Raw genomic sequence first — 27,843 nt, 5'->3', positions numbered from 1 at the left:
AGGTTTTTCTCAGCTAGCAAAGTGGTTTAATCCTCCATTTTTACCTGCTCAGGTAAAAGGGTCATTTTGCATCTCGAAGGCTGGAGGCAATATTTTTCACAAATAACACACTAACTCAATTGTTAATATTGTTTTAAACTAGCCTTAGAGAAGAGAGGTAGGGAGCACAGCATCGCGGACAGTAAAAATTGTTTCTTTACCAAAATATTTACTTAAAATCATGTACTCACAGTCGAAGTGCTAGATGTTTTAAACTTTTAGGTTAAATAGAGAGAGTATTTTCCATTCATGATGTTATTCATGATAGATTTTTGAAACAAATTTCAACATGGTCAGATTTTCCTCCTTGGAATTCTAAATGTTTCTATTGTTTCCACATCTTGAATCAGTAATTTTAAGAGCTTCATAATTGAAAATTTTCTATTGAGTTATTATTCTATCACAATGAACTTTTACCCATAGAGATACCCTGATTCTTTATTGGCCTTCTTAAATATATATGCAATATGATATATATATATATACACATATATATTAGGGGGTTAGGATTTCAACGTATGAATTTTGGGGAGTAAAGCATATTTGTATATGTGAAAAAATTAGGCAAGCAATGGAATCCCACTGAAGCATTTACATTCAAATGCAGTTAAATAGAACATGCATGACTACATAAATACACATAACAAGTTGATACTGAGAACTATCAGAGATGCACTGAAACACAACTAAGGAATCAACATTTAATAACTTAAATTTTTGAATCTTAAGAACATATCTAAGAAGTGGGAAGAACCCAGACTTAATATTTTACCCATGGCTTCCAGAGAGGCAGAGACCCAAGTGTTCTGACTATCTTTAAGCAATAGCTGAAGTTACATGGGTAAATATATTATTAATGTTTGTGTGATTGCTTACTATTGTTGACTGGATCTCTCCATTATGCTCCTGAGAATCAGGTACTTAAAAAACAGTGGAAATGATAGCAATGGCATGTGATTAACAATGGGCAGATCAATCCTGGAACACACGACATTAAATATGAATGAAGCAAATAAAATGACTTTGGGTAATCAATATTCCAATACATTTTCCAGAGCTAAAAGGAGTGGGAGAAATGCACACATTTTAATAATTTTGGAAAATCCAAGTTAACTAATATCAATGTGTATTTGGAGGCTATTGTAATTTGTTTTTTTTCAATGCATTTGCTTAATTATCTTACACAAAGAAAAAGTACCTCAAGCGTGTAGTTACGAGTAGTGGGCATTCAGACAATATGTGTATTCTTACAAACGTGTTTAATTACAACTGCTTCAAAGGTATCCCAGATTTTCAAAAGTTTTATTTTAAGTTTGAAGACTAGACAGGGTCATACTAATTTTACAACATCCTACATGATTTAAGTATATATACAAAGAAAAAAAAACAACATTGGAATATTACACAGCTTGAGAGTTTGCAAAGGTTATTTGTGTCTTAGTCACTTCTCTACTTACTGACATATCAGATGCCAGCAGTGAGTATTATGTTTCATTATTTGTTGACTAGCAAAGATACAATCATTAGTACCCTAAGTCTTCAAAGTTCACACCAATTCTCTGAAGCCATTCAGAAAGAGAAAGTCAACCCTAAAATTAGAATTAGTGACTATGATAAGTGTTTTCAACAGGATATAGATAAAATGGAGATGTTTAAAATGTTAATTTCAGAGAGTCTAAAATTAGCATATTATAGCTACTCAATATAGTGAAGACTAGGCGATTCTTGTGTGTGTTCTGCATACAAGATTTTGCTTGTTTTAGTGTGAATTTAAATAGAATAAATTTGTTTCCCTTTGATGTCATTGATACGAATGACACAAAAGCTACATACTACTTCATAGGAATTGTTAACATCACCACGTGTGGGAATCCCTTTGTTATCATGAATTTGAGGCATCATGGAACAAATAGATAGCCCGTTGGTCATGCCATGTGGGTGAAGAGCACAGAGAGCAGAGAGACGATGCACAAGCAAGAGAAAGCCATTTCAATGTATTTCTGAAAGGTATGAAGTATAATTTTGACAAACTCCCTTTGATAATATTAGTTTAAAAAGGTATCAGTAAAATAAAATTCAAAGCATCACAAGAAGCCATGAATAATTTTGAGGAAGTCATTACAAAGCAATACTCATGATTTCTAAAACATACTCTGTTAAGAATGAAGAATCGTGCATAGTCTGCAAAGGGAAATGGCTAGGGATTTGGTGGGACAGTAAATGTCTAAAGAAATAAAAGGCATTGGCTAGACAGTAGGTGTGTGTATATTTTTGGACCTAAGTAATTATATGTAGTATGACTTTAACATTTAGGAAATTAAAAAGATTTAATTGCTAATTTTAAAGTTGTCTGAAAAAAGCAATATAGTGGACCTAACGATTTTGTTTGTGAAAGATGCTGAAAAATGATCACCATTTCAGATGCTTCAAATCAACGATTTTACAAGAACCTGAAATAGAAAGCCTGTGGGCATAGGACAAATGTGTGGCCAGCCAGTCCTAATTTTGCTCTTATTAAAAATGCCATTATGATTGACTTTCCCTTTAAATTCTTCACAATGATTGAAGACCACTTCATATTTACATCATTAAGAAATGCTGTTAACACATGGACAGACAAGACAATAACAGTCTAGTGGCTTTTGTTATGCAGCACAAATAATAGAGGGGGAAAAAAAACTTTGCAGTGTTGCACAGGACTTTAACATTTTGTACACATACCACACTTTCTTTTCCAGGTCCCTTACTTTAAAACTCCAATAATTCTGTGTCTAAGCCTTGTAAAATAAATACTTGTAAAGCTTATAAATTAGATGTTGAGGACTTTTATGGAGGCAGTGTGAGCTTTAATTTGAGACACATGTCATTTAAACCTCCATCATCAATAAACTAATTGTTACGATAATTGTTTATTTTTTCAGGACCTCCGAAGCAAAATAAACAGAAATCAATTTTCATCTTAAAATGATCTACTACTTTGTCATTAGTAAATACTTTTCACAAATAACTACACAATATGCTTTCCTGGGAAACTGCTACCAGTTTCATTCAAGTCTCAATAAAATTCTAGTTACACAGAAAATGCAGAGATGAACAAAGAAATGATGAGTATGCTTGGCCAGGCTATGCAGCACTGTGTTAATACTTGCTTGCTAAAAAAATTCTAAATAGACAAAGAATTCATTATTCTATTATTTAAAGGAAAGAGAAGGCTATGTAAATACCATCAAAACAAAGTTTTAAAATCTGGCTTAAAGGGACATAATATTACTTTTTTGTTGTTTATTTTGCAAAATGGTAGTACTGGATTTTTTATAAAGGAAGTATTTGGAAATTATATAGTTATAGCTTCCTTCAAAAATAGAGCTGCAGATTCATTCTACTAATATTAAATATGATCAATCTGGTGATATGCAATCATGTTCCACATATATGTATACATATATATGCATACATACACATACACACACAGAGATAAAACTTCTTTTAGGCAAATAATAGGGAAAAACTGAATTAGAAAAAAATGTTGACTTATTCAGTCAATACACAATATAAAGAATATAGAATAGAACAAAAAAGGAAAAAAGATCACATAATATATTTGATTAGAAACAATGAAAGTAAAATGAGAATTATAATATCAATACTGCATGTTACAGATTCTTCAAAATTCTGTTATCAACACTGACAGTGTTTGGTAGGCACAGGGGAAACAATTAGAGTAATGTAGAGTCATCACAGAAGAAAAAAAACCTTATTGCTAACATCGCAGTATTCCTTTTATAAGAATTCATTGAGTATTGATTATAAAAGCTCTATCAACTCTTGCTTTTATTTGATACCTATGAGGTTTCTTTTTACCCTTGCTATCAAGAGTGCTACTTTCTTTCCTTAATATTATTTCAACCATTGCAAATAATTTAGAAAACAATGACAAAAGTAATTCACAAGTTAAAGTGATGTTGTGTAAGAAATTTAAACGATGAAAATCAAATGAAACCATTGAAAAGGCAGGCTTAGACCTCCTTAAAGACAGTTAGTGGCCTACCATAATTTGAGCACTTTTTCATGACAAATCCCATTCAATTTTCCTACAGATTTTGCACAGTTCATTCCAAGGAGATACTTTTAGGGAGAGAGAGAGAGGAGGGTTGTGGGGTGTGGAGTCTCCTCACTCTTCTTCTGTGCAGCCCAGTAGCTCAGACCGCAGCGTGATCCTCCCATACCAGGACCAGGGAAGGATTCTTATGTGCCGTGCATAGATCGGAGGGTCGATGACGTTTTTCCTGTGGGTATCATTGTCAAAATTGCCCTGGAAAACCTAGTAGAAAAGAGCAAAGAGTATCAATCATATAGCCTTCTCTTTCTTGGGAATTATTTTTTTAATCATTTTCTTGTTTGGAAACTTTTCTCCCAAATGTGAGATTTGATAACTAATCATGTTTTTCAAAACATAGGATTACAGCTTCTTCTTCTTCTTCTTTTTTTTAAGATTATTTATTTATTTATTCATGAAGACAGAGAGAGAGAGGCAGAAACACAGGCAGAGGGAGAAGCAGGCTCCCTGCGAAGAACCTGATGTGGGACTTGATCCCAATACCCCGGGATCCCGACTTGAGTTGAAGGCAGATGCTCAACCTCTGAGCCACCCTGGGATCCCTGTTTGCTTGTTTCTAAGCCTATTCATTCCTGAATTCCTACCACACAGTTGTGATCATTGAGACATAATGTCCTGACATGTTGGCACTGGATTCTTCTCCAACATTCTTCTTTTGTTTCAAAGCTTTTTTCTTTTTTTGAGCATTTTATGTACCCCCGCCTTTTTTTTTTTTCCTCCAAAGAGACCTTTATAATAACTTTGGAAAGTGCTTGTTTCAGAAAAAACAAAGTCAGAACACTGGGACCCTGATAGGAATGACATTAAATTACATGTTACTTTGGGAGAAATTCATGCTTTCATAATATTTACTTACTTGAAGATTTTATCATTTTTAAACTATAGATTCTGAACACTTATTGAAGTAATTTCTAACTTTTATATTCACAAATTTCATTTGAGCTCAAATAGGATAGTGAAAATCTCTTCAGAATTTTCCTTTTTAACTTTATGAGGCATCTTATAATTGGAAGATAATTTCTTTCTTGCTTGAGATCAAAACATGACTATATGGCTACAAGGAGACCTGAAACAAAAATTCCCCAAAGGAAGAAAAGAATAAGAAGCTCCATCACTATATGATGGAATATTTAACCCATATCTTTGAACATTCTAAAACTAAAGGAAATACTTTAAAAATGGCCTTCTAGAATAAGTTGATTCAGTCTCAGATGATCACAAAAGGTCTCCTGGATAGGGAAAAATAAAGATATCTTCTTGAAGGCATCAGTCAGCATGGCACTGATTAATAGAGGCAACAGACAAGATGGGGTAATCTTTCTGTTGGGTCCATGGACAGATTCTGTGTCATTGAGGGCAAATGCAAAGTGCCATCCCCACCTGGTGGGGAACAATTTTTCAACCTGACACAAAATATACCTCAAAGGTGATTTTTGAATAAATATTTGCTGAGGAAGAGAATACTGAACCGTGCCAACTCTAGAATTCATCATCCTGGCATCCCTGAATCCATTTTTATTTGATAGGAATTTTATCCTCAGCAATGCTCTGGCTTTGCATTGACCAAGCAAGTCTTAATTCTGGATTTAAATGTGCTAGTAAATAACAGTGTCTCTGTTAGCAGAAGCTCCCATGTATAGGACATACCACACAGACACTCACCAAAAATCCTTGGAGGGGTTGTCATTGCAAAAGCGGAAAATAAGAGAGTACCTTCTACGGTTCCCTGACATTTTTTCTGACATATGATGTTGGATTCAAATGCTTCATCGAGACTGTGGTGTTACAATTTAATATAGAATCTCAAATCCAATTTCAAAGCCCTGCTAGAGAACTTAATGTGTATCTTTGGAATAATATAACTTAAATTCATTAACTTTCATCACAAGATCTGTAACAGTCCAAAACATAGAGCTATACCTCTTCTTGGGAAGGATATACAGTAAGAAATAATTTTCTTTTAAGTCACTGGTCTTCAGCGCGAGTTTCAATAAGAAAATATCAACCCAGAAATAAATACTTGAATTATTAGTTACACTCATCTTTTATAATGGAGAATACATTTAGAGAAGCTACATCAGCCCTGAAACTGCATACAGCTGTGACACTTCTGATTTAAGGTGTGAAAGTCATAGATATTTGAGTGCTCATTAAAAAAATTAAATGAAGTTTCATAAGACCGTATAACTTAAAAAACAAAAATGTTCACAGAAAAGCAGCCACAGTCTATGTTGGAATCACCCAAACCATGGCCTGAAGGTAGCAAAGATGTGCTTTTATTTTGGGAGGTCTCCCGGTAATGACACAGCAGAGAACACAAAGCACATACTTGCAAATTCTAGCATGACATCTTGAACTTGCTGTACAAACCTGTGGCCCATGTCCTGTTTTCTTGTCTCCAGCACTAGGAAGATCTTGCTTAAGAATGCTATTTCAGTGTTTCACCCAGCAAAGGAATGCAAATTCAGTATTCTTAGTTGACTTTTAAAAATGTGTAAAAATTCTAGAAACGTGCTTTCACAGACACACTTCAGAGCTATAAGCACCTCAACGGAAAGCAAAGTCTGAAGACTGATGGAAAACATCATACCTCCATATAGAAGGGAAAAACTGTATATGAGAAAAATAGTTGAGAAGTTTTTAGAAAAGAGTATGCATATGCTTCAGTTTCAGGAGGAGGCTTAGCTGATTAGCTGATGACAAGTTTGCTGATGCACTCAGACATGATAATGCTTAGGGATCTCTCAGGCTTTCCCCAGCATACAAGGCCCTCAAGAAAAAGACGCTGAAGGTACTTGGGAGAGGCTTTCAGTTACAGCCTAGATAATAATAGAGAGAATTGCAACTGCCTCCATGTGTCTGAGCTCTTGGATTCTGTTTTTCAATGTCAACTCTCCTATGATACTACTTAAAATTCAAATCATATTCTAATGAGGATTCAAATCTCAACACAGAAAGACTGTCAGATAAAACTATTAAATGTTGCTTCCAGCAAAGTTTTAATTTTTTTTTTTTTTTTTTGTAAGATGAAACTTGTCATTCTTCACTAGGGACAATAGTCTATTCAGGCCAGAGTAGATGTTATCAATGGGAGACTGCCAAAAAGGCAGGATCATCCTTCATGACACCATCAGAAGGATGACGTAGTAGCCGTGATGTATAACTGCATTTCACAACTGTTGAGGAATTCTTGAGGGGATTTCTTGCACATTCTATTTATTTAGAATGTCATCTGGTCTCAGAAGATATATTTCTTTTTATCTGTCCTAAATAATGCATTAAAAGATTTAAAGAGAAGGGCACCTGAGTGACTCAGTGGGTCAGTCTCTTGGTTTTGGCTCAGGTCATGATCTCAGGGTCCTGGGATCAAACCCTGCATTGGGCTCTGTGCTCAGCAGGGAGTCTGCTTGGGATTCTCTCTCCCCTTCTCCCTTTGCCCCTACTCCTGCTTGAGACTTCTCTCTCTCTTTAAAATAAATACATCTTAAAAAAAAAAAAAGATTTTAAAGACACTCCCATTGTTCTAACCTTTTGGAATTTATGTTCATGTCATCCAAATAACCAGCAATTTTAAGTATTTTTTAGATGGCCTCCCTGAGCTCTTCAAAGCTAATGAGTCATATTTTAGCAAGGTCTCAGGTTACCATCAGTTCTTCCCTATGGCCTTTTGTTCTCCCCTTTCTAGATTTCATTATTTTACTTTTGATATGTGGAGACTAGAACTATAACTGGGATTCCACATATTGTGAAAATGCAAGGCTTGAATAAGCTATTGTTTGCATTTGCCTTAGCAATGGTGTCAAACACACCATTGGCTTCATTGACTATGTCTGTACACTGATCTAATACCCTTAAAGGATTATAGACAAAGATAAAAATCTATTACCCTAGAGCAGCATTTGTATGGAGAGGGAGGGAGGAGTGAAAAAGAGAAAAAAAATTATTCAGCATATACAATTTCAATTCTGTTTTCTTTCATCCAGAATGCTTATAAAGTAGTTAGAAACAAAGTCTTTTCCAGCTCTGATCCCTGAGAAACACTGGTTTTATTTTAAATATTTAATTTATTTATTCATGAGAGACACAGAGAGAGAGAGGCAGAGACACAGGCAGAGGGAGAAGCAGGCTCCATGCAGAGTGCCCGACGTGGGACTCGATCCCATGACTCTGGGATCACAACCTGAGCCAAAGGCAGAGGTTCAACCACTGAGCCACCCAGTCGCCCCAAGAAACACTGTTTTTATGTAATTCTACTCATGGAGTGGAAGAATCTGAGCCTTGGAAAAGAATCTGCCAGCACCAACTTTCCTCTAACTTTTCTGACATGGAAATTCCAGCAATGGTAATGCAACTTCTCAATATAACAGTTATGTATTTAGACACTTTGAAAATCTGCCCCTGAGTTAGGCTGACATATATCTCTTTCTAATTTCCATCTATTGATCCTAGTGCTTTATTCTCAACAAGCATAGATGGTATCTATCAAAAGAAAAATACTTTTAGGTTTATTTGATAATAATTAACACAAGTCTCTCATAAACTCAAAATTAGTGCTATAGGTTCAACATTTGTGGTTGCTTAAAAATATTCCTCATGTAAGATGATTTTCAAACTAATCATCTTGATTGCATTGCATTGAATACCCTCTGCTTTAACTATGACTCGATTAAACTATGGTATTTATTTGGACATAGTATGTAGTTATGACCTGAGTGGCTCAAAATACAGAGTGTACCTTTGTTTCGGGTACAATACCTCTATCAATGTAGTCTAAAATTTAAAACAATTATGTTACATTTTCTGTCATGATTGATGACTAATGTTTAAAAAAACTTAGAACTTTTTCATAGAATTTCTCTTGAGCCAGGATTGGGTAAGTAATGTTTTACTTACTTGTAAAATAGATTTATAGTGGATGTAGACATTTATATTTATTCCAATTTCATTTCATTTTATTGAATCATGACATTTTAAAAATAGCAATTTGTAGTTAAGATTATGGTCTATATAAAATATTGGAAATTTAGCGGACATAGGATTTAAGTATCTATTTCATAAAGTAACCATTTATGTATTATGTGAGTATAAAATCTGACTTTTGTGGGTGACATAAAGGACTTACACTTATTAGTTTATGGTTCAGCATCATAAAAGTCATTTTTACATACCTATTATTAACATTACTTGAATTTCTTTTGGACTGTCAAAAATTTCAGAGTTACAACTTGAATCAATGCTCTAATGACTTAAGGTCTAATGCACAAACACAATATTTATCTATTTGTATAGTCTTTATAAGAAGATCTCAGTTGTTTCTCATTCTATGTCTTTAATTTTTATTTTTTTTTCATTCTATGTCTTTTAGACTAATATTCAATTTATGTTCTAGTTTGCCCTATATTAAAGCATTCCTAAAATCAAAACTTTTCATTAGAAAGTAACACACAAATTATTGTGTTATAATTTACAGAAAACTGTAAGTGGGATAAATATACATCACCTTAAAAGGAAATCCTATTGGAAGTTTTACATGTATGAAACTTCTGTTAGTGATTGGATATAAGAAGTCTTAAACCAAAGTTTGATTATTTTAGCTTACATAGACTCTAGCTATTATTCAGTGAATTCAATTTTCTAGGAAAATTTATCAGCATCCTGAAACCATTTCATGATTGAATGGCTGGTATATCATTCTTGATGGTTTTCTCTCCAATCAATTCCACTAAACCAATGAAACTCCGTAACAAAATTAGTCTAAATATAAGTACATTCTTTCAGATGTAATAAGGAAACAAATAAGTTTCCAGGTAAATTCCAATATTCTAGGAAATGTTCCTTGAAAAATAGTGCACATTGAGAATCACTTCTAAGAGGTGCACACACACATAAAGAAAGGGTTTTGTTGGAGTTCGGAGATTGGGTTAACAACTGATAATCAGTCTGTAGTGGAATGAGTTGGGGGATGAGTCCTCACTATAGCACATCCCAACAATGCTGCAGCAAAAATCCTCATTGGCAGAGAGGTACAGGGAGCCGCCTCAGTGTCTTGAGCCCGAAGCATTCTTGAATAGAATACTGCCTTCCAAAGGTGCAGCTGAAGTAAGGCCATAGCCAACCGAAACAATTTATCAGCACGTGACCATATCTGTACACACTCAAGGTGTGTCCAATCTAATATAGTCATAGTGTTGGCAGACACATGTCATTTCACTGAGGAGAGTATGGATCATACAACTTTGTGTAATATGAGCATGCCATATAATCTTAACCTCATCCAAAAGGAAGTCTGACTTTTGGGAGATAATCTATAAACCCTTGGGAAGTTCTGCGTGATAAGACTGTGTTTGTTTACATGGGAGCCTTGGGCCACACCAGGTAGTTTATGCTGAACAACGTGATTTATGGTAGGGGCTTTGGACCAGCTTGACCAAGGAAGGGGCTGGAGACTAAAGTCTGCCTTGCAGGTAGTAAACCATGTCTACATGACTGAGCTTCAATAAAAACTTTGAACATCAAGGTCGAGGTGGTTGGATTCCTGGTTGGCAATACTTACTGCATATTGTATGTCACACATCGTTGCTGAGGGAAGTTAGCATTGTTTAAGATTCTGAGAGTAAACAACTGAAGGCTCAGCCTAAAACTCTCCTGGATTCTGCTCCATATGCCTATTTTCTTGGCTGATTTTTATCTGAATCCTTTCGCTTTTAGAAACTGTAACTGCCAGTATAATAGTTTTAAGTGAGTTCTGTGAATCCTTCTATTGAGCTATCATCAAACCTGAAGTGGTCTTGGGGACCTCTACTTGCAACTGAGGTCTGAAGTGAGAGTAGATTTGGGAACTCCCAAACTTTGCAATGAGTAATTGATGCTGAAGGGCTATAGGTTTTACAGAGGACTTTTTGATACTTGTACCATTGATTAGTCTGAAAAGGGATCTCAACTGTCTGAAAGAATTGAGCCCCAAACTTCCTCAACATTATGTACCAGGCCTGTCAGAGATACTCAGGTTTCAAAATTAATTGTGAACTTATTCTTTTATGATTCTTTGAATAAATTTTAACACGACAATTTTCTGAAATTTATTTATTGTGCCCCTTGAGTACACTTTCTAAATCTCTTATTGTTAGGCTCTACTCTCTCCATTTTACTTTCTCTTTTTATTTCTATTTTCTAGGTGATGTTTATTCTCATGAACATACACCTAATAAATACATCAAGTTACTAGCATTACTTGTTCTTTTACATATTTGAGTAACAAAACAACTCAACATCTTCATTCTTCTATATTTCTTTAATATCATTTCTGCAAAAGCTTCTATAGTCCTTGGGGAATATTACTTTGGCCATCTACTAGGGATTAATTTGAAATCCCCTGGGAAACTGGCAGGTTTTCTGAAAGCTGCAGAACATGGTGACATATATAAATCATTCTGTACCATATTTCATATTTGATACCAATTTTTATCTGTGTTCCTTTCAAAATGTTATTTTGTTCCACAAGCCCTTTAAAATAATCTGGACCTTCGTTCCTTCAGAAATTTCTCTGCTTCTCAAGCTCCCTCAATGAAATTATATGAGGCTTTCAAACTGCCTATCCAAAGATTTAACTTCAAAGGTCCAATTACAGAACATTTTTGTTTGATGGGGGAAGTAGAAGAAAAACATGGGGACAAGTTCCATGTCTTTCTTCCACTACTGCATGAATCATTTTAAACCATTAAAATGAATATATGGATTCTCTGAGAAAATGAATTCCACTCCCATTATTGCCCTCAGGAGATTTCTTGTGGCTCTGAAGTTTGCTCTCTTTTGTAATTATGTAAAAAAGTAGATCTTTGGCTTCAGGGAATGCTACATTTCACTGAACTGATCTGGCTTTGCTTCATGTTCCTAGTGTATATAAATCTCTGATTATATCCCCAAAATTTTTACTAAACCACAAATTTGATGTTCACTTAGAGTTCTTGCAGTGTTATCTGCACTCTATTGTTTTCTCTGTTACACTTTTCTTTTTACCCTTCAAAATGCACCAGTGAAAGACTCTAATAATAACTGGTCAAAAAAATACAAATATGTTGTCTTTTACTTTCTACTCTAACAATAAAGGGTCATTTATTGCTTTTCAAACGGTCACACACTCTTTCATTTTCCTGTAATTGATGAGAAAGCTGGTTGGCTGATATTTAATTCTTGACTGGAAAAGAGGGCTGTGATATCTTTCTAAGAGTCATTCCTCTTTAATACTCTGGGGGTTGGGAGTTTTGGGAAAGAGGAGGAAATTGCACAGCTTTGGGATAAATTTTTTTTTTTAAGATTTTATTTATTTATTCATGAGAGACACACACACACACAGAGGCAGAGACACAGGCAGAGGGAGAAGCATGCTGCATGCAGGGAGCCTGATGTGGGACTCGATCCCAGGACTCCAGGACCACACCCTGGGCCGAAGGCGGCACTAAACCGCTGAGCCACCCAGGGATCCCCGGGAGAATTTTTTAGAACTCTTCATTTCTGGTCTCTCATAGAAGGGCTCAACCGACTCACAGAGATCTGAGATGAAGGGATCTAACTCTCCACAGTAATGGCCAAAGACCCTATTACTGGTAAACTGCCATAGATTATACCCGTGATCCCCTAGTCCACTGCTAGAGTCACAAGTTGAGCTAAGGAATTGCTGAGATCCAACCCAGGCAGATGAGAGAGGAAGGGGAATGGGGAAAGGGTAGCCACCTCCATTCCTTCTGTGCTTTTCTTGCATAGCCTCACCTCCAAGTAGCTGGGGAGCTGGCCACTTCTTACAAAGAGCTAGAAGAGCCTCCCTGAGAAATTCATAAGAGTTATGTTAAGTCTTAACCCTGGAAAAAGACACCGAGAAAAATCAAAGCAAAACTTTCTAACTCTGTTGATGTTACCTTCTTTCTCCCACATTTGGTGGCATTTGGAATACTCAGTCTAGAAGTCATTTAGTAGGTAGGACACACCACCATATTTAACTTCTTTTATGATGAAAGTCTCCTTAGGAAACAAGAATATCCTAGCCAATGTATCGCATAGGATGATTGCCTATAAAGATTTATGAAACATAAAATATGCCATTCTAAACTGTGGCTAGAGATTTAAACTACCCTCTCTCTAGCAGTCAGATTTTTGATTGCCATAAGAAATATTCCTACAGAAAAAAAAAGAACTGAAATATCATCTGCTTTTCAAAGATACCTATCTATAGGAGATATTACCAAGAGTATCTGGATAGCAAGACCATCTAATTTTTTTTCTTTTTTAGTCTAACATCAGAAATGTAGAAATGCCTTTCTTCTTTTCTATAAAACTACAAACAGTCTGCTTCTCTAATGAAGCTCAACGTTCATCTCAAAATTTCCTAAATCACACAGGCCATTTTGCATTGTATCAGAACAATCTGCAGTCTGACTCTACCCGTCATAGAAGATTTTCAATGATGTGGCAGTAGAGAAATGGGTGTCTGATAATTCCCACCCCATTTTAGGAACCTTTCCCTCACTTCACATCTCTTCAAAGAGTCTCCACCTATTTTGTTCAGAAATGACTTAGTACAGAGCGATAAGAAAGAGCACGGTAGTGACTTAAGCATTTGGCCATGTTTCTTCTAAGCCAGACTGGTGTTGAGGAAGAAACAGAATCAGGGAGTTGGGGAAGATAATTCTGGAGCTGGATGATGAGCTGGCAATGTGGAACCTCGGAGATGAAGCAGGTTGTGAGGTTTGTGCATATGTGTGTATATTTCCCTGGACATAGAAGAAAGGCATTCTCACTTTATTCCCCCTTCTTGGGTGCTTTCTCCGGAGAACATCTGGTCTAGCTGGAAGATCTAGGAGATCTTCAATGGAGACAGAGTGGCAAGATAGAAGATTTGGGATATACTTATACTAATAGAATTACTCATTACTCCTCTGAAATTCAAATTTAATAGGGTGCGCTACACTTTTGTTTGCCAAATCTAGCAACAGTAAGTAAAAAGCAGAGAGAATTCTGGCCCTGAGCTGAGCAGGTACAAACTCTACTTTGGTCAGGGGCTCCTGGGTCTTTTTGTCTCAATGTGTTGAGGGTATACTGATTATTAAATTATATTTGACATCGGGAGGAAAAAAAAATCACCTTTGCTGATATTCATAGGTACTGGTAAAGTACAAAATAGAAGAAAAGAAATAACAGTGAAATTTTGCTATGTAAAAGTGATTTTTTCACTCACTTATGAAGAGTGCCTTCCTTTAATTATTGCTATTTAACATTTTTTTATCTGTACAAAATTAATTCTATTTCTGGCTTTATTGGAAAGCCGGAAATTAACTCCTATGTTTGGTCTTCTGGTTGCTTTTTCTTTCTGCAGAAAAACTGGGAAAAATACTCCTTTCATGCAGGTACAATCGTTGGGTTCATCTTTTATTTGTTGAACTTATCTTTTAATCAGCTTTGTGTCTCAAATGACATCAGAAACTTTATAATGATGAGAAATGCGTTGCCTCTATAAAAGGGCCCCAAGGGGCTTAGTACAGATGTGTGCCTTGAGAGCACATGTAAATACGCTTTCTCCTTGAGATCCGACAAAAGGAAGTGTATGGGAATCACTACCCAATGGGTCATTTCATAGGGTGTGGCAGATCCAGAAATCCTTCCACAGTTTCTCATAAACATGGAATTATGACAAATATCTTTTATCCTTTTTCAGATTTAAACTATGAAAAAGTAGAAAAAGACTAGAATACTAATTCATTTTGAAAGTGAGAGATTTTTGTCTCATGCATTACAGCTGATTTGGTATGATGGTGAACAGTAAAAAAGGCATGCCTGCCACGTAGAACTGGTGTCCTTGGGGATTTTTGTCACCTTCAAAATATATTAAGCATTCAGAATATTAGTTGTTTGGTAATTATTTAGAAATAAAATGGGTTCATACTTTTGGCTGCGTTCTAGCCAACTGGAAATGTGTAGTTCCAACAATCAGAATAATGACATAGTTTTTTCTTATACTCAGACTGATCAAGTGCTTACTTTCATAGTGGGAATGATAACTACCAGATTCACATTAAATAACTCTATTTTTTCTAATCAATACTCAAAAATCTTCTCCGCTAAGCTCTCCTGCTTCAATCAGTTTCATTACTGCTTTTTAATGAATAATTACATACTTGAATTTTCAACAATTTTTAAAAGTTTTTTAGCCTTGACCATTCTCTTGGGGACCTATCGCTAATCAGTATTTTTAGGGTGTTAACCTTTTTAATTGATGCCTAAGATTATAGTTGGGTTAACACTTGATGGTCTTTCACAGTCATATACAAGCATGACCTAAACAGGAGAATGAGTAATTCTATTCCATTGAGGAATACTGTCACTATACAATTGTGTCTAATAATAGGTAGGTCTAACATAAATATAAACATGAGATGTTCGGAATTTTCAGTGCGGATATTTTTTAATTTTACTTATTTTATTTTTTATTTTATTTTTAATTTTTATTTATATTATTTCTGATGAGTGATGGTAGATTGGGATGACAAAAATTAAGACATTAAAGTGTTTTGGCTTTTGAGCACTGTGAAAATTCAGGCCATAGATGTAATAATAATATGTAATAATAGAAAGTTATTTTTAATGAACATTTTACTTTAATGGCATGTTATATAACATATTTCCTGTGGTTTTCACATGTTTTTTTCATGGTCTCAAATTTTAAGATAGCTTATCAAATTTTCTGGAAACAAAGTTCTTGAGTTTTTAGGACAGAAGACAATCAACACACATTAAAAACATATATCCATCCCTCACTGCATTTCTCTGCATTGTTTGCTTCTGTCTCCATTGTTAAAAACAAAACCACTGGCCCAGAAGGGCATCAGTTAGGCCGAGTTTGTAAACTGGGGCTTACTTGTTAATCTAATTGCAGTTTCAACCTCCCCCAGAAATGTGGTCTTAACTGGTCAGTCAGGAATTTTTGAGTGGGCGCCAATGAGTCTGCCACAGGGCTCCCTCCACTGCCCCAGAGGAAGATGAAGTAATTCTGCATGATAAGACCCTCTTGCTTTGACTTTTAGGGGAAAGCAGCCTTGCCTACAACAATCCTCTTTTGCTAATACAGGTCTTGCCCTGTTCTCCAGCTATAAAAACCTTCCATTTTGTACAACTCCTCTGCGCTCCCTCTACTTGCTAGAAGGGGTGCCGCCCATTCATGAATCATTTCATAAAGCCAATGAGATCTTCAAATTTACTTGGTTGAATTTTTGTTACTTAACACCTTAAACTTCTGTCTTATGGAGAACAATATCTCATAGCATCTGCACTGGGATTTTATCTGTCACTAAATAGGAGTCATAGAGGCAGGGATGTTTTCCTTCCTCCTTCTTCCAACCCACCCCCATACTGGTGAGTTTATGGATTTTTGTGTCTGACGTTTACTTGTTTTTTCCTACTACCTTATGAATCCTCAGACCAGTACAGTGCTTTTGTTTTTTGTTTTACATCAAGATTGAAAAATCCAAATGCCATCTAAGAAAGGTAAATGTTTCCATGAACAAAATTAACCATATCGTTTCATTGCTTGTCTTTAATATCATAGACTGTGGCATGACATACAAAGAATTTTCTCTGCAACTTCAAAATTGATCCTTGAAGAAAGACAACCAGCTTTCTTTTGCCGTCTCCAAATAAACGGAATGACTTCTTAATGAGCTCCTTAAGATCAATAGCTTCTGATTGCTCCTGTGGCTTGTCTATCATTTTGGTTTGTCTTTTATCTCCAGTATTTAGCTAGTTACTGGATTCTACAACTGCAATTATTTAAGTTACTAACCCTTGTCCTGCTCACCTCCATCCCATAAATCCCATTTCCTGGTCTGCCCTTTCTTTCCTTGTCTTAAACTTCTTTACCCTATATTCAGGACCAAACATCTTTGGGTAGGCAGAACACTGGGAGTTTGTGTTAAATTTGGAAATGGAAATACAGTCTTCCCTGTAGCTGAACTGTCCTTGTCTATTTATGTCTGGATTTGCATCCAGTCTTCTTCCTTGTTTCTGAACCCAAGTCCCCATCTCACAACGGATTGTGATCGGTGAGTCCCCATCGTGCTGTTCTCTGTGCACCTTAACTGCTATCACACTTCTCACTGGTGAAACACGCTGCTTTCTGAATTTAAATTTGTTCAGTGTGGTTGTCCTTTCCCATTCCAGCAGGCAGATCTAAGTTTACAAATGACTTTCACTTTGATAAATCAGTTCTTCTATACTGGGTTAGTCTTGAGACATGGCCTTCTTGGTCAGGGACCTTAGTAAAATTTACAGAGACTCCATTCTTTTTTTATCAAAAGCATCAAATTTAAAAGGTACATAGGGAGTTACAGGATCTCCTTGAATTTTTTGGTTGGTATATACAGATTATGGCAATAACTAAATGTCTTTATTCACATGTTTATAGTAGTAACTATTTAGTCTCTCCATATTATCAACCTTCATTTAGTCTTGATGAACACTTCAGCCCCTAAGACTGCACTGTTTTTTTTTTTTTTTTTAATTTCTTAGTTCTAGGCACCTGGGTGGCTCCCAGTGGTTGCACATCTGCCTTTGGCTCAGGTTGTGATCCTGGAGTCCCACATCGGGCTTCTCCCTCTGCCTATATCTCTGCCTTTCTGTCGCTCATGAATAAATAAATAAAAATCTTAAAAAAATAATTTCTTAGTTCTGTGCATTTTTTTTTTGTCTTGCATTAAAAGTGGACTCATGATGTTCACTGCTTTCTCTGCCTATCAACTCCTGGGCAGGGCTTTTTAATATAATTTAAAATTAAAAATGGCAGGCTCATCATTGAACTTTATATTCTGCCAAAACAGAAGAAACATTCTCAGGTTGTGTCCTGAGTTTGAAGATCTGATAACATCTACATTTATGGGAATACAGGCAATTAATTGTATGTTCTTTCTACCAACACATATCCCAGCCAGGTTCCATAATACTGAATTATGACAAGAAAGAAAGCAGATAAAATTCGAAATAACAGTCGATTCCAGATGGTGTTTATTTAAATAACACTGTCTTTATTTTTAGACAATGCTGAAACTATGGTATTGTTTCCTTAACTTAGTTCCAGTTAAGTCACTCACCCAATATCTAAGTAAGTACACTATAGTGACTGCATATAAATCTCTGTCTTGTGGGGGCACAACTAATTTGCTATTTTTGAAGCTGAGTGCTTTGTGTAGAGCCAATTAACTGTTGGAAACTTCTTTCAGAAAAACAGTGTCTTTCCTTTCTCTCACGGCCTTATTTGAAAATAGGAACAAGACCCTGAGTGGATGAGACTAATGGTCTCCATGCGAGATGGAGAGACTCTGTCCTTGATCCTGCTGCTCAGAAACATGTGGCTGCTCCACCTTGAAAGGCTAATTCATCCTCTTTCACTTCCCCCTGCTAGAATCCTCGCCGAATGCCACTGGGGATTCCATTTACTTTACCTCCCAGGGGATTCCGGAGGTTCCATATTTCTCACCCAGGTCAAATTTCAAAAGAGCAGCATGGCTCTGATTACTGAACTGACATCTCATCTGACCTCTGCCTCACTGAGGAGCTGGACTTCCGAGGCTTTCAATATTCAAATTTAATTTCAGCTACCTGAGAGTGCCAGCTTCAGCAGGAATAAAAGAATACCCTGCAGCATCTGTAATTACTGATTAATTTGAATATATCCTCCAATGCAGATTATGAAGGCTTTGCTAATAAGGACTGGTGACGTTGCTGCTTTTTTTTTTTTTTTTAACAAGGATATTGAGAAAAGAAGGGAAGTAGAGAAGAACCAGAATTTTTTTTTTTTTGCAGTCATAGACTTCTTTGAAATGATCATATTATTATTATTATTGTTCTTAGATAACTCTAAGCTTGTGCTACTTATTTCCTACAGTTATTTTTATCAAATAATACACTTGGTAGGTTGGATTTTGAGTCTTCAAAATGAACTGACTGAATCAAAGTTTTTCTACCGTTCTTGAGTTCCTCATTAGACTAGGATTTCTTTGAGCCACTGCCATATTCAGGTTCCCCCCCCCCCCCCCAATACATCCAACACAGAGTAGACAATAACTGTCTGTGGAATACAGGATTGAATGAAGATAAATGCCACATCCTTCTAGATGCTTTCCCACCTAATCTGTGTCCTAAACTACTTAAATCTATTATTTAAATTTAAGATTTGTTTAAAGCTAATACATGTTACTTGCTGCTGTTCATGAGAGAATTGGCAAACATTAAAATCTAAACTTACTTTTGAGACATTGATTCATACTGACTTCCACTGACAAATTAGAGGCCAACCAGTCCTAAGGAATTATAATACATTCCATTCTGACTAGAAAAATACAAAACTACACTTAGTTTCAAAAACTTAAATTTGGTGCCAGTTAGAGTCATCTTTCCTACACATGCTTATTATTCAAATTAGCTGGAGCCTCTGGAAACATTTAGATTCCCCACAGTCAGAGGCAGGACCCAGAAACGTGTATTTTTTAACAAGCTCCCCCATGAGTGCTATGATCAGGCAATTTTGGTAATCAGTGAATTAGAGTTCACTAAGATGTTGCAGGATTGCTCTTGATGAATATGTGGCATTGATCTTTAAGGACCAATAAAATCTTACTGGAAACAGTTTTGGATTTTCTTGTACAGAAAATCCAGAGTGAAGTTGCAAATTTTTGATTTATGCTTTTAAAAAAACCTGGACAATTTCAGGGCGGGGGAGAGAATACTACCAGCTTTTTTCCCAAAGAAGAAAGCCCCCATGGAGTGAATTTAGGTTTATTTAAACACCATGACACTATGACTAATATATGGGATGAGAAAATCCATTTTCATTTCTAATTTTTCCATATGAGAACCCTTCCTGAAATTTATTATTGTTTTACTTTGGCTTATAACCTTAAAAATTAAATACTGGAAGTGTCTGTCAAATTTTGCAATTTTCCTGCTAACTGCAGTAAAAACCAGTTCCAAGAGTATAAAACAAATGTCATTTTCATGAGAGCAAAGGAACATTTGACTTTCAAATAAAAAATGTATCTGAATTCATAGTGTGGAGAAATATAAAAGTTAGTTAAATGTTAGAAAATATTGGAGACAAGAAAGAGAAAAATAAGATTAGAGATTGTGATGAGACAGTATCATCATGTGCTCCATCATGAAAGATATAATGTGGAATTTTGTCAAAAAATAAAATGCTAAAGTAAATGCAATTCATATAAAGGCTCTGGGAAGATAGTGAAAAACTGACATTTCAATGAAAAGAACAGGCATCTATTTTTCTTTAATTGATTTTTGGCATAAACACACACACACACATATACATACATCCATATACAATGACACACACAATTAGACACTCCTCTGTACATGTATACTTTTTCCTTGGTGTTGTTTTCCTGAGGCTTAGTCAGTTATGACTAATGAAAAACAGAAAGGGCATTCATACATTTTTTTTAAAAAAATCGGCATTCATACATTTTTAGTATTTCATTTACACACTTGTGGTAAACCTAGAAAATTGCTATTATTCTGAGATCGTTTTTCTGAAGTAATCTTGTTTCTGAATCTATATCAGATTCCTACACCCACATCCCTAAAATCTATTAGAGCAAGAAGTCAATAAAAACTGAAAGATACAAAAAAAAATTAGAAAACTTTGTAAATGTTTCCTTGTGAAATGTACATACATAAAACATTTCACAAGCACATGTTTTGCTTTGAAACGTTCAATTCATTTATAATATTTGCATGGATGAAAGTTTGTAGCTGAATTTGCACTCGTAAATATTGAAGACTTTTTCCCTTATGGAAAGTAACCATGAAAAACAAGTCACAAAGAATATTAGGAATCAATAGGAAATGGCTTATTCAGAAAAAAATTAATTGCTAAATTGCAGAGGGCTTCTGTAAAGAAGAGCACACCTTTTATGCATAAAAGCTTTCTGTATAGGTAAATAACTAGTAAAAATAGTAATAATGACAAAGCACAATAATTATTTGGATATATACAAATGTATGCTCTGGTATATAAGTATTTTGGAATACAGACATACATAGAGATATGTGTGTATATAATATATATAGTGCCTATATTTCCAAGTGTTCAAAGAACTTTTGCTCTTCCTTCTTAAACATATAGTATTTCTTTACCATAATAGTAATTGCTGTTTTCTTAGGTACAGTTTATTGGAGTTTGTTCTTTTTTTTTCAGTAATACATATTAAACTTATCTAATGTTTTTCTTTATCATACTGAATTAGTTATAATACCATAAATAAACTGGCTACATTTAATTTTAAAACTGTCACTTGATGTAGGCTTAGCTAATTGTCATGTTTATAATATTAAAATGGTTTAATTCTTCAGAAATTTTTATATTGATCGATGACACTGATTTACTGTCTCACATCAGAATTCTGGTCTACATCCTTTTCACTGAGTATCAGCTTACTCTCATAGTTGACCAACTTGCCTAGTGGGAGCCTATTTCTTTATTGTAAAACTTATGTGGGGAATGTCAAAATCATGTATTACAATAAGTGTGGCTCCTAAGTATATGGGTTTATAGTTGTGATCTATTTTGTGCTTCCAGAGGTAGGTTTCTGGGGCTCTGCATTAATTTGAAGGTAGACTAGTAAGCTTAAAATGTATGCTATAAACTCTACAGAAATCACTGCAATAATAAAAAGAAGTTACAGCAAATAAGTCAACAACAACAAAAAATCCCACAGGAATCATTAAAAAATCCTACGAATCCAAAAGAAGAAGAAAAGAAAGAAGTAGAAAAGATGCAACAAGTAGGAAAATAGAAAGATAATAGATTTAAACCCAATAATATTAATATTCATATCAAATATAAATGGTTTAAATGCTCTGACTAAAAAGCAGAGATAGTAAAGTTGTAAAAAGGAGACCCAACTCCTTTGCTGCATAGAAGAAATGTATTTAAGGGCAGCCCCGGGTGGCTCAGCGGTTAAGCGCCGCATTCAGCCCAGGGCCTGATCCTGGAGACCCGGGATGGAGTCCTGCGTCAGGGTTCCCTGCATGCAGCCTGCTTCTCCCTCTGCCTGGGTCTCTGCTCGCTCTTTCTTTCTCTCTGTGTGTCTCTCATGAATAAATAAATGAAATCTTAAAAAAAAATTCTGTAGAAGAAATGTATTTAAAATATAAGGTACAAATGAGTTAAAAGTAAAAGTATGAAAAAAACCCCACACCAACATAGCATTAAGCAAAAGAAAGCTGGAGAACCTCTCTTAATGCCAGTAAAGGAGATTCCAGATCAAAAAATATTTCCAGGGATAAAAAGATAATTTTCTAATCATAGAGGAGCTATTTGATCAAGTGTACATTACAGTCCCACTTATTCAGGCATCTTTTAACAGATCTACAAAATACATCAAGCAAACACTGATATAACTGCAAGAAGAAATCAGGAACACCACAATTAGAGCTGGAGATTTCCACATTGCTTTTTCCATAATTGATAGGAAAAGTAGATAGAAAATCAGTAACATAGAAAACCTGAACACTATCAAGTAACTTGGTCAACCCAACAAAAATTTTACACACGTTTCATAGAGAGATCATGAAATAAAATGCATTAATGTGCAAATGCCTAGTCTATTAAGGGAAAAATTAAAAAATTATTCACATATAATCATAAAGTCACATGCTTAATGTAAATGGAGACAAAAAAAGTATTTCATCAGTACAATAGTTTGATCATATTTTAATTTATACCTCTTTCCTAAATCAATCTATATAAGGATTTTGTGAGTATAACTGTGCTTTTTTTAAAAAATATTTATTTTAGAGAGGGAGGGAGAGAGAGAGAGGGATAGAGAGAGCATGCACATGTTGGAGGGGAGGGGCAGATGGAGAGGGAGAGAGAGAATTTCAAGCAGACTCCTGCTGAGAGTGGAGCCCTACTCAAGGCTCAGTTCCATGACCCTGAGATCAGGACTTGAGCTGAAACCAAGAGGTGGACACTTAACCAACCCAGGTGTCCCTACAAATGTGCTTTTTAGTGACTATTACACATGGATATTAGATGAGAATACTTATCTACCTTAAAATTAATATCAAGAGCTATACAATTATGAAGTTTAAAAAACTTCATCTTATGGAATATATTTTCATTCTCTATGCATCAGAATGACTACTGTAAGAAAGTAAAAGTTAGAGACTGAAACAGTTATTTGCCATAAATCATGGCAAGTATTTGTCCAGGGCTCACAAATATATTTGAAGACAATTTAAAGAAAAAAAAATCCTATATCCATTCCATCTAAGATCTATTGATTAGAAAACATACCATTATTTTAGCTTCTTTTAGAAAATAATAAATGCTCCCAATTTAATTGTGACATTGTAAAATAAACCAATTTCTGAGATGCTAAAATGTAAAGTGTGTGTGTGTCTGTGTGTGTTCTGAGATGTTAAAAGGTAAATAGGTGTGGATTTTATAATTGAAACCTAGAAACATGTCTCCCCTAAAATGAATTTTATGTGAATTGAATTTAAACTCTGTTGACTCACTGCAATAGCCATGCCAGGCTTAATATTGCTGAGAAAATGTATCATGTACAATGTCTGACTCTTGGTTTGTCTCAGATCATGATCTCAGGGTCATGAGATCAAGCCCCGAGTTGGGCTCCACGCTCAGTGAGGAATCAGCCTGAGATTCTCTCCCTCTTCCTCTCCCTCTGCCCCTTACCCAGCTTGCATGTGTGTGTGCTCTCTTTCTAAAATTAAAACAATAAAATCTTTTTAAAAAATAAAATTAATAGTGGCAAGTATTCAAACAATGATCATTTACATGTGCTTTATTAAATTTTTTGTTTCTATTAGATTTATAAAATATAAGCAAATTTTATTTAGGTGGATCTTAGCTAATTGAGACTATGGGAATGTTAAAGTTTTTTATTTAACATACATTTTTTCAGTTGTATATAGCCATTATTCTTAAGACATATGTATAAATAGTTCACTAAATCAAACTTAGATACAGTTTGGTCTTCCATTTCTGGATGTTACAAACCACTTGGATCACTTACCTTATCTTTTCTTTGTTTTTCATCTTGGTATACAGTCCAGTGTTCTCCATCATTGCTGTAAGCTAGTTTGTAGGACCCTACGAACTGTACATGACCAAAATCCTTAGCTCCTTGTGTAATAATGCCAGTTACTTTGGTAGGAACCAGCAGGTCCACCTAAAAAAAAAAAGGAAAAGACATGATTTAAACAATAGAGTCCATGATAAATTTGCAAGTCTCTTGAATTCAGGAGATAAAGTAATATACATGCTAAAGCCAAAAATGCACTGATTATTTGTATTTTGAAACTGATGACTGAGTCTTTTATTGGCTTACAACTTTGATTTTGCCACTGGATAAGCTTAGTTGAAAACTTGAATAACTATTTTGACCATTTTAAAATAAAAAGTGATAGTCATTTCCGTCTACCAATCAGTTGTATATTAAACCGATTCATCTAACTGTGCAGTTTTGTACAACTATGATGGTACAAAACTGCAGGGCTGACCTTCTTGAGATGATTGTTGTCTTTCAGAGCTAGGGCTTATAATTCAATTTGCTGACTTTACTGGTCAATTCAATAATAATAAAAATAAAGCTGCACTTATGTACACTCAGGAATAAAAATATTATATGTATCACAGTTAAACATTAAAGAAAAAGCCACCATTATTTCCATGAATTTTAATCAGCTCAGGAATACATAATTGAGTAATAGTAACCACTGTTCAATGAAAATCTCTTTCAGAAAATGACAATCCTAAACATGCCTAGGAGGAAGTCAGGCATTCTTCAAAAATGAAGGAGGATTAAAGTATGAATCTATGACTTGTGGGATCTGTACTCCTGATGTGTTTGTTCCTATAAACTATGCACTTATAAAACCACACACCTGTGGTAAGCATTTAATTAATCAAGATGTAATTGAAGCAAAAAGATAAAATTGGTATTTATGAAAAAAAAGAATACATAACATTGAATAAGTTAACATATTTCTTCTTTGTTCTCTAATTCATGAAGCTTTTCTTATGATGTGAATTTTTTAAAATTATAGGAATCTTTATTTTCCACGTGGACAATTCTTGTAATAACTTTACCTTTAGGTTTATTAATGTTCCTTGATCTACAGCTTCCTCTCTCTTTCCACAATAGCCATCTACTTCCTCTTACTTCCTATGACTAAGTGTTCTGCTTACATCCTTGATCTTATCATCTTTTGCTGTTGTGATCCCATGTGTGACCTTGGTGGCTTTCAACCACTCTGTCCTTTTGTTTCTATTTCAGGTTCTCCATCCTGTGAGATGTATGTAGCCACAAATAGATAGTTGTGGGTCAGATATAGTCCATGAATGAAAAGAGAAATCTAGGGAGAATGTGTTGAATAGACCATATTTAAAGACTGTATTTAGATGCTCTTCAATAAAGATTTGGAAAAAAACTCCCAATGTTTCACAGCCTATGAATGTTAAAAAAAAAAAAAAACACTCATAGGGGCTTTTCACTTTTTGGAATATTCTTAATTAAAGACATTAGACTCAAACTGGACAATAGGTAAAGACAGAAAACTACCTTTAATGCTTTATCAAAACATTTTAGAAGTTTTAGCAAAAACCATAAAGTGCTTTTCTTTTTGCTATTTCCCAACCATGTATTCTATCATCTAAAATGTCTTATATGTCCCTCTGATGCAAGATGGTGGAATCATGATACCTGGGGAGGAAGCTGTTGATGCCTCACATATACCATGCGGAGTGCTTTCTTATATGTCCTCACTGAACACTTTCAACAGCCCTGCACAGTACCTTTGAGATGAGGAAACAGATGCCTAATGTAGCATGATGCATGAGCCAAAGATAAATAACGAGCAAAGGGAGGATCTTAGATACAAGTCTATCTTTCTGACTCAAAGCTCCACCATACAAATAAATTCTCACTCAGTGGTTTCTTTCCATTCTCTGTGACCATTTCAGAAATTCTGAAGAATCTCAAAGCTTCTTCACCATACTCATCAAACTTACAGTAACTCTACACCCCAAACCAAACCAATGCCAGCTTTACGATACTAAAAGAGCCCTGTGTTTTAACACGAATTTCCTCTCTGTTGTTCTCCTGTCCACGGTTAAAAATACAGGTTGCTTTTGTTGTCCTAAATCCAAATATAATTGCGCAGAGACACCTAGGCATAGCCACTGGTCTTCAAAACGCTCTTAATGTTGCTGACACTCAATTAATGGGAAACAAAACAAAACAAAACACCTTACAGCATTCTAAGCCAGTGTGTTACCATCAATGCTATAAACACACAGGAACTCAAATGGTCTCCAAGAATATGAACACTTCTGAGGCTGAATTCTAGTTTCTATGAGTCTTTAGCTAAGATGACGCAATGAAGAGTCTTATAGCATATCTCTTTTTCTGTGGTATTTGTTAAAGTCAGCTGGGTTTCCTGCTGGGTGGAGATGTTTTCTCCTTAAGTTGTGTGTCTTGGCTCTTTCTAACAGATATGTTTTTCTCCCACTCTAACTGCTCCCCTTCTTCAGCTTTTTTTTTTTTTTTAACTAGAAATGTTTTTCTTTTTTGTTCCAGTTAAGTCAACTTCTCTACTTAAATAGTCAGCAATCTGTTTCAAGCTGGATTTTGTCCTAAAAATTGCTACATTAAACTCAGAATACCAGGCCTAAGCAAACCCTTTTTAGTGTAAAAATAATCAGCATCCCACACCTAACACGAAAATTCTGCAACAGGACATGTACAGATCTCAGTCTGACACACAGACATGTCACTCTCATGTTCAGCACTCAGGATGATCCCAGAAAAGCTCATCTTCTGAATCTATGCTTACCATTGGCCCATAAGTATTTTGGCTTCTTATAGATCTTCTGAGTTAAAGTTGTACTGTAAACATGCTGGACAAAATGCCTTTAGCTGTTTTAGATAGACCCTCACCTCCCAAGGTTTGGCTTCAATACAACAGGTTATTTAGGGCACTGAGCTGGCATATGGGTAGACATTTGGCTTAGCGCACTGCACTTCATGTCTGGATCTGTATTTAATGTGCCTTACATATAACAGTCTCTCAATGAAGGTTTTGCTGGATTGAGCTAAAACCACTTCTTAAGTATGTTCCATGGACAAGAACCAACCGTGGCTAAGGATGCCACAAGATACTATAGCAGAAAATGCCAGCTGTCTTTCTCTTATTTTTTTACGTAGGATAACATCACTGGTCCACGAAACACAGTGTCACAGTTGTATCATCCAGTTTTTACTGGGAAAGGCAACTAGTTAAACATCCTCTCTGATCTTCTGATTGTGAGAGGCAGTCTATTGTAGAAGGGCTGGATGGTCTGGGTCCCCGAAATGACTACTCTTACTGGCTATATGCCCTTGGGGTGGCTACTTGACTTGTCTACATCTCAATTTCCTCATCTGAAAAATGAAAAGAACAATCCTCATAGGATTTTATGGGTGAATTAATATTTACTAAGTGTGGTAAGCAACACATAGAATATAGTAAGGGGCATATAAGAATTTGGTAAGAATAAAACAATGAATAAATTTAGGGGAATACTCTATTATCAGTCTCAGCATGTTATTAGAAACATAAATATAGAA

The 27,843-nt window shown here is 35.2% G+C and overlaps 1 protein-coding gene across 2 annotated transcripts in view; it reads right to left on the bottom strand.

The window, feature by feature from the left end:
* Positions 1-1,322: 1,322 nt before the first annotated feature.
* The window catches only part of EDIL3 (EGF like and discoidin domains 3), a 389,979-nt gene continuing 363,458 nt past the window's right edge, over positions 1,323-27,843 (bottom strand). For both annotated transcript variants that reach the window (XM_077866066.1, XM_077866069.1), the window contains 2 exons: positions 24,250-24,405; positions 1,323-4,360 (listed from right to left, as the gene is read on the bottom strand). In XM_077866066.1, coding sequence (XP_077722192.1) covers positions 4,211-4,360; positions 24,250-24,405 — 306 coding nt within the window. In that variant the 3' untranslated portion in view covers positions 1,323-4,210. The remainder of the gene's footprint in view (positions 4,361-24,249; positions 24,406-27,843) is intronic.

The sequence above is a fragment of the Canis aureus genome, chromosome 2 (genome assembly GCF_053574225.1).
Source record: "Canis aureus isolate CA01 chromosome 2, VMU_Caureus_v.1.0, whole genome shotgun sequence".
NCBI classification, from domain to species: domain Eukaryota; kingdom Metazoa; phylum Chordata; class Mammalia; order Carnivora; family Canidae; genus Canis; species Canis aureus.
The sequence above is the reverse complement of the archived record's forward strand: the minus strand, read 5'-3'. Positions and strand labels throughout refer to the sequence as shown.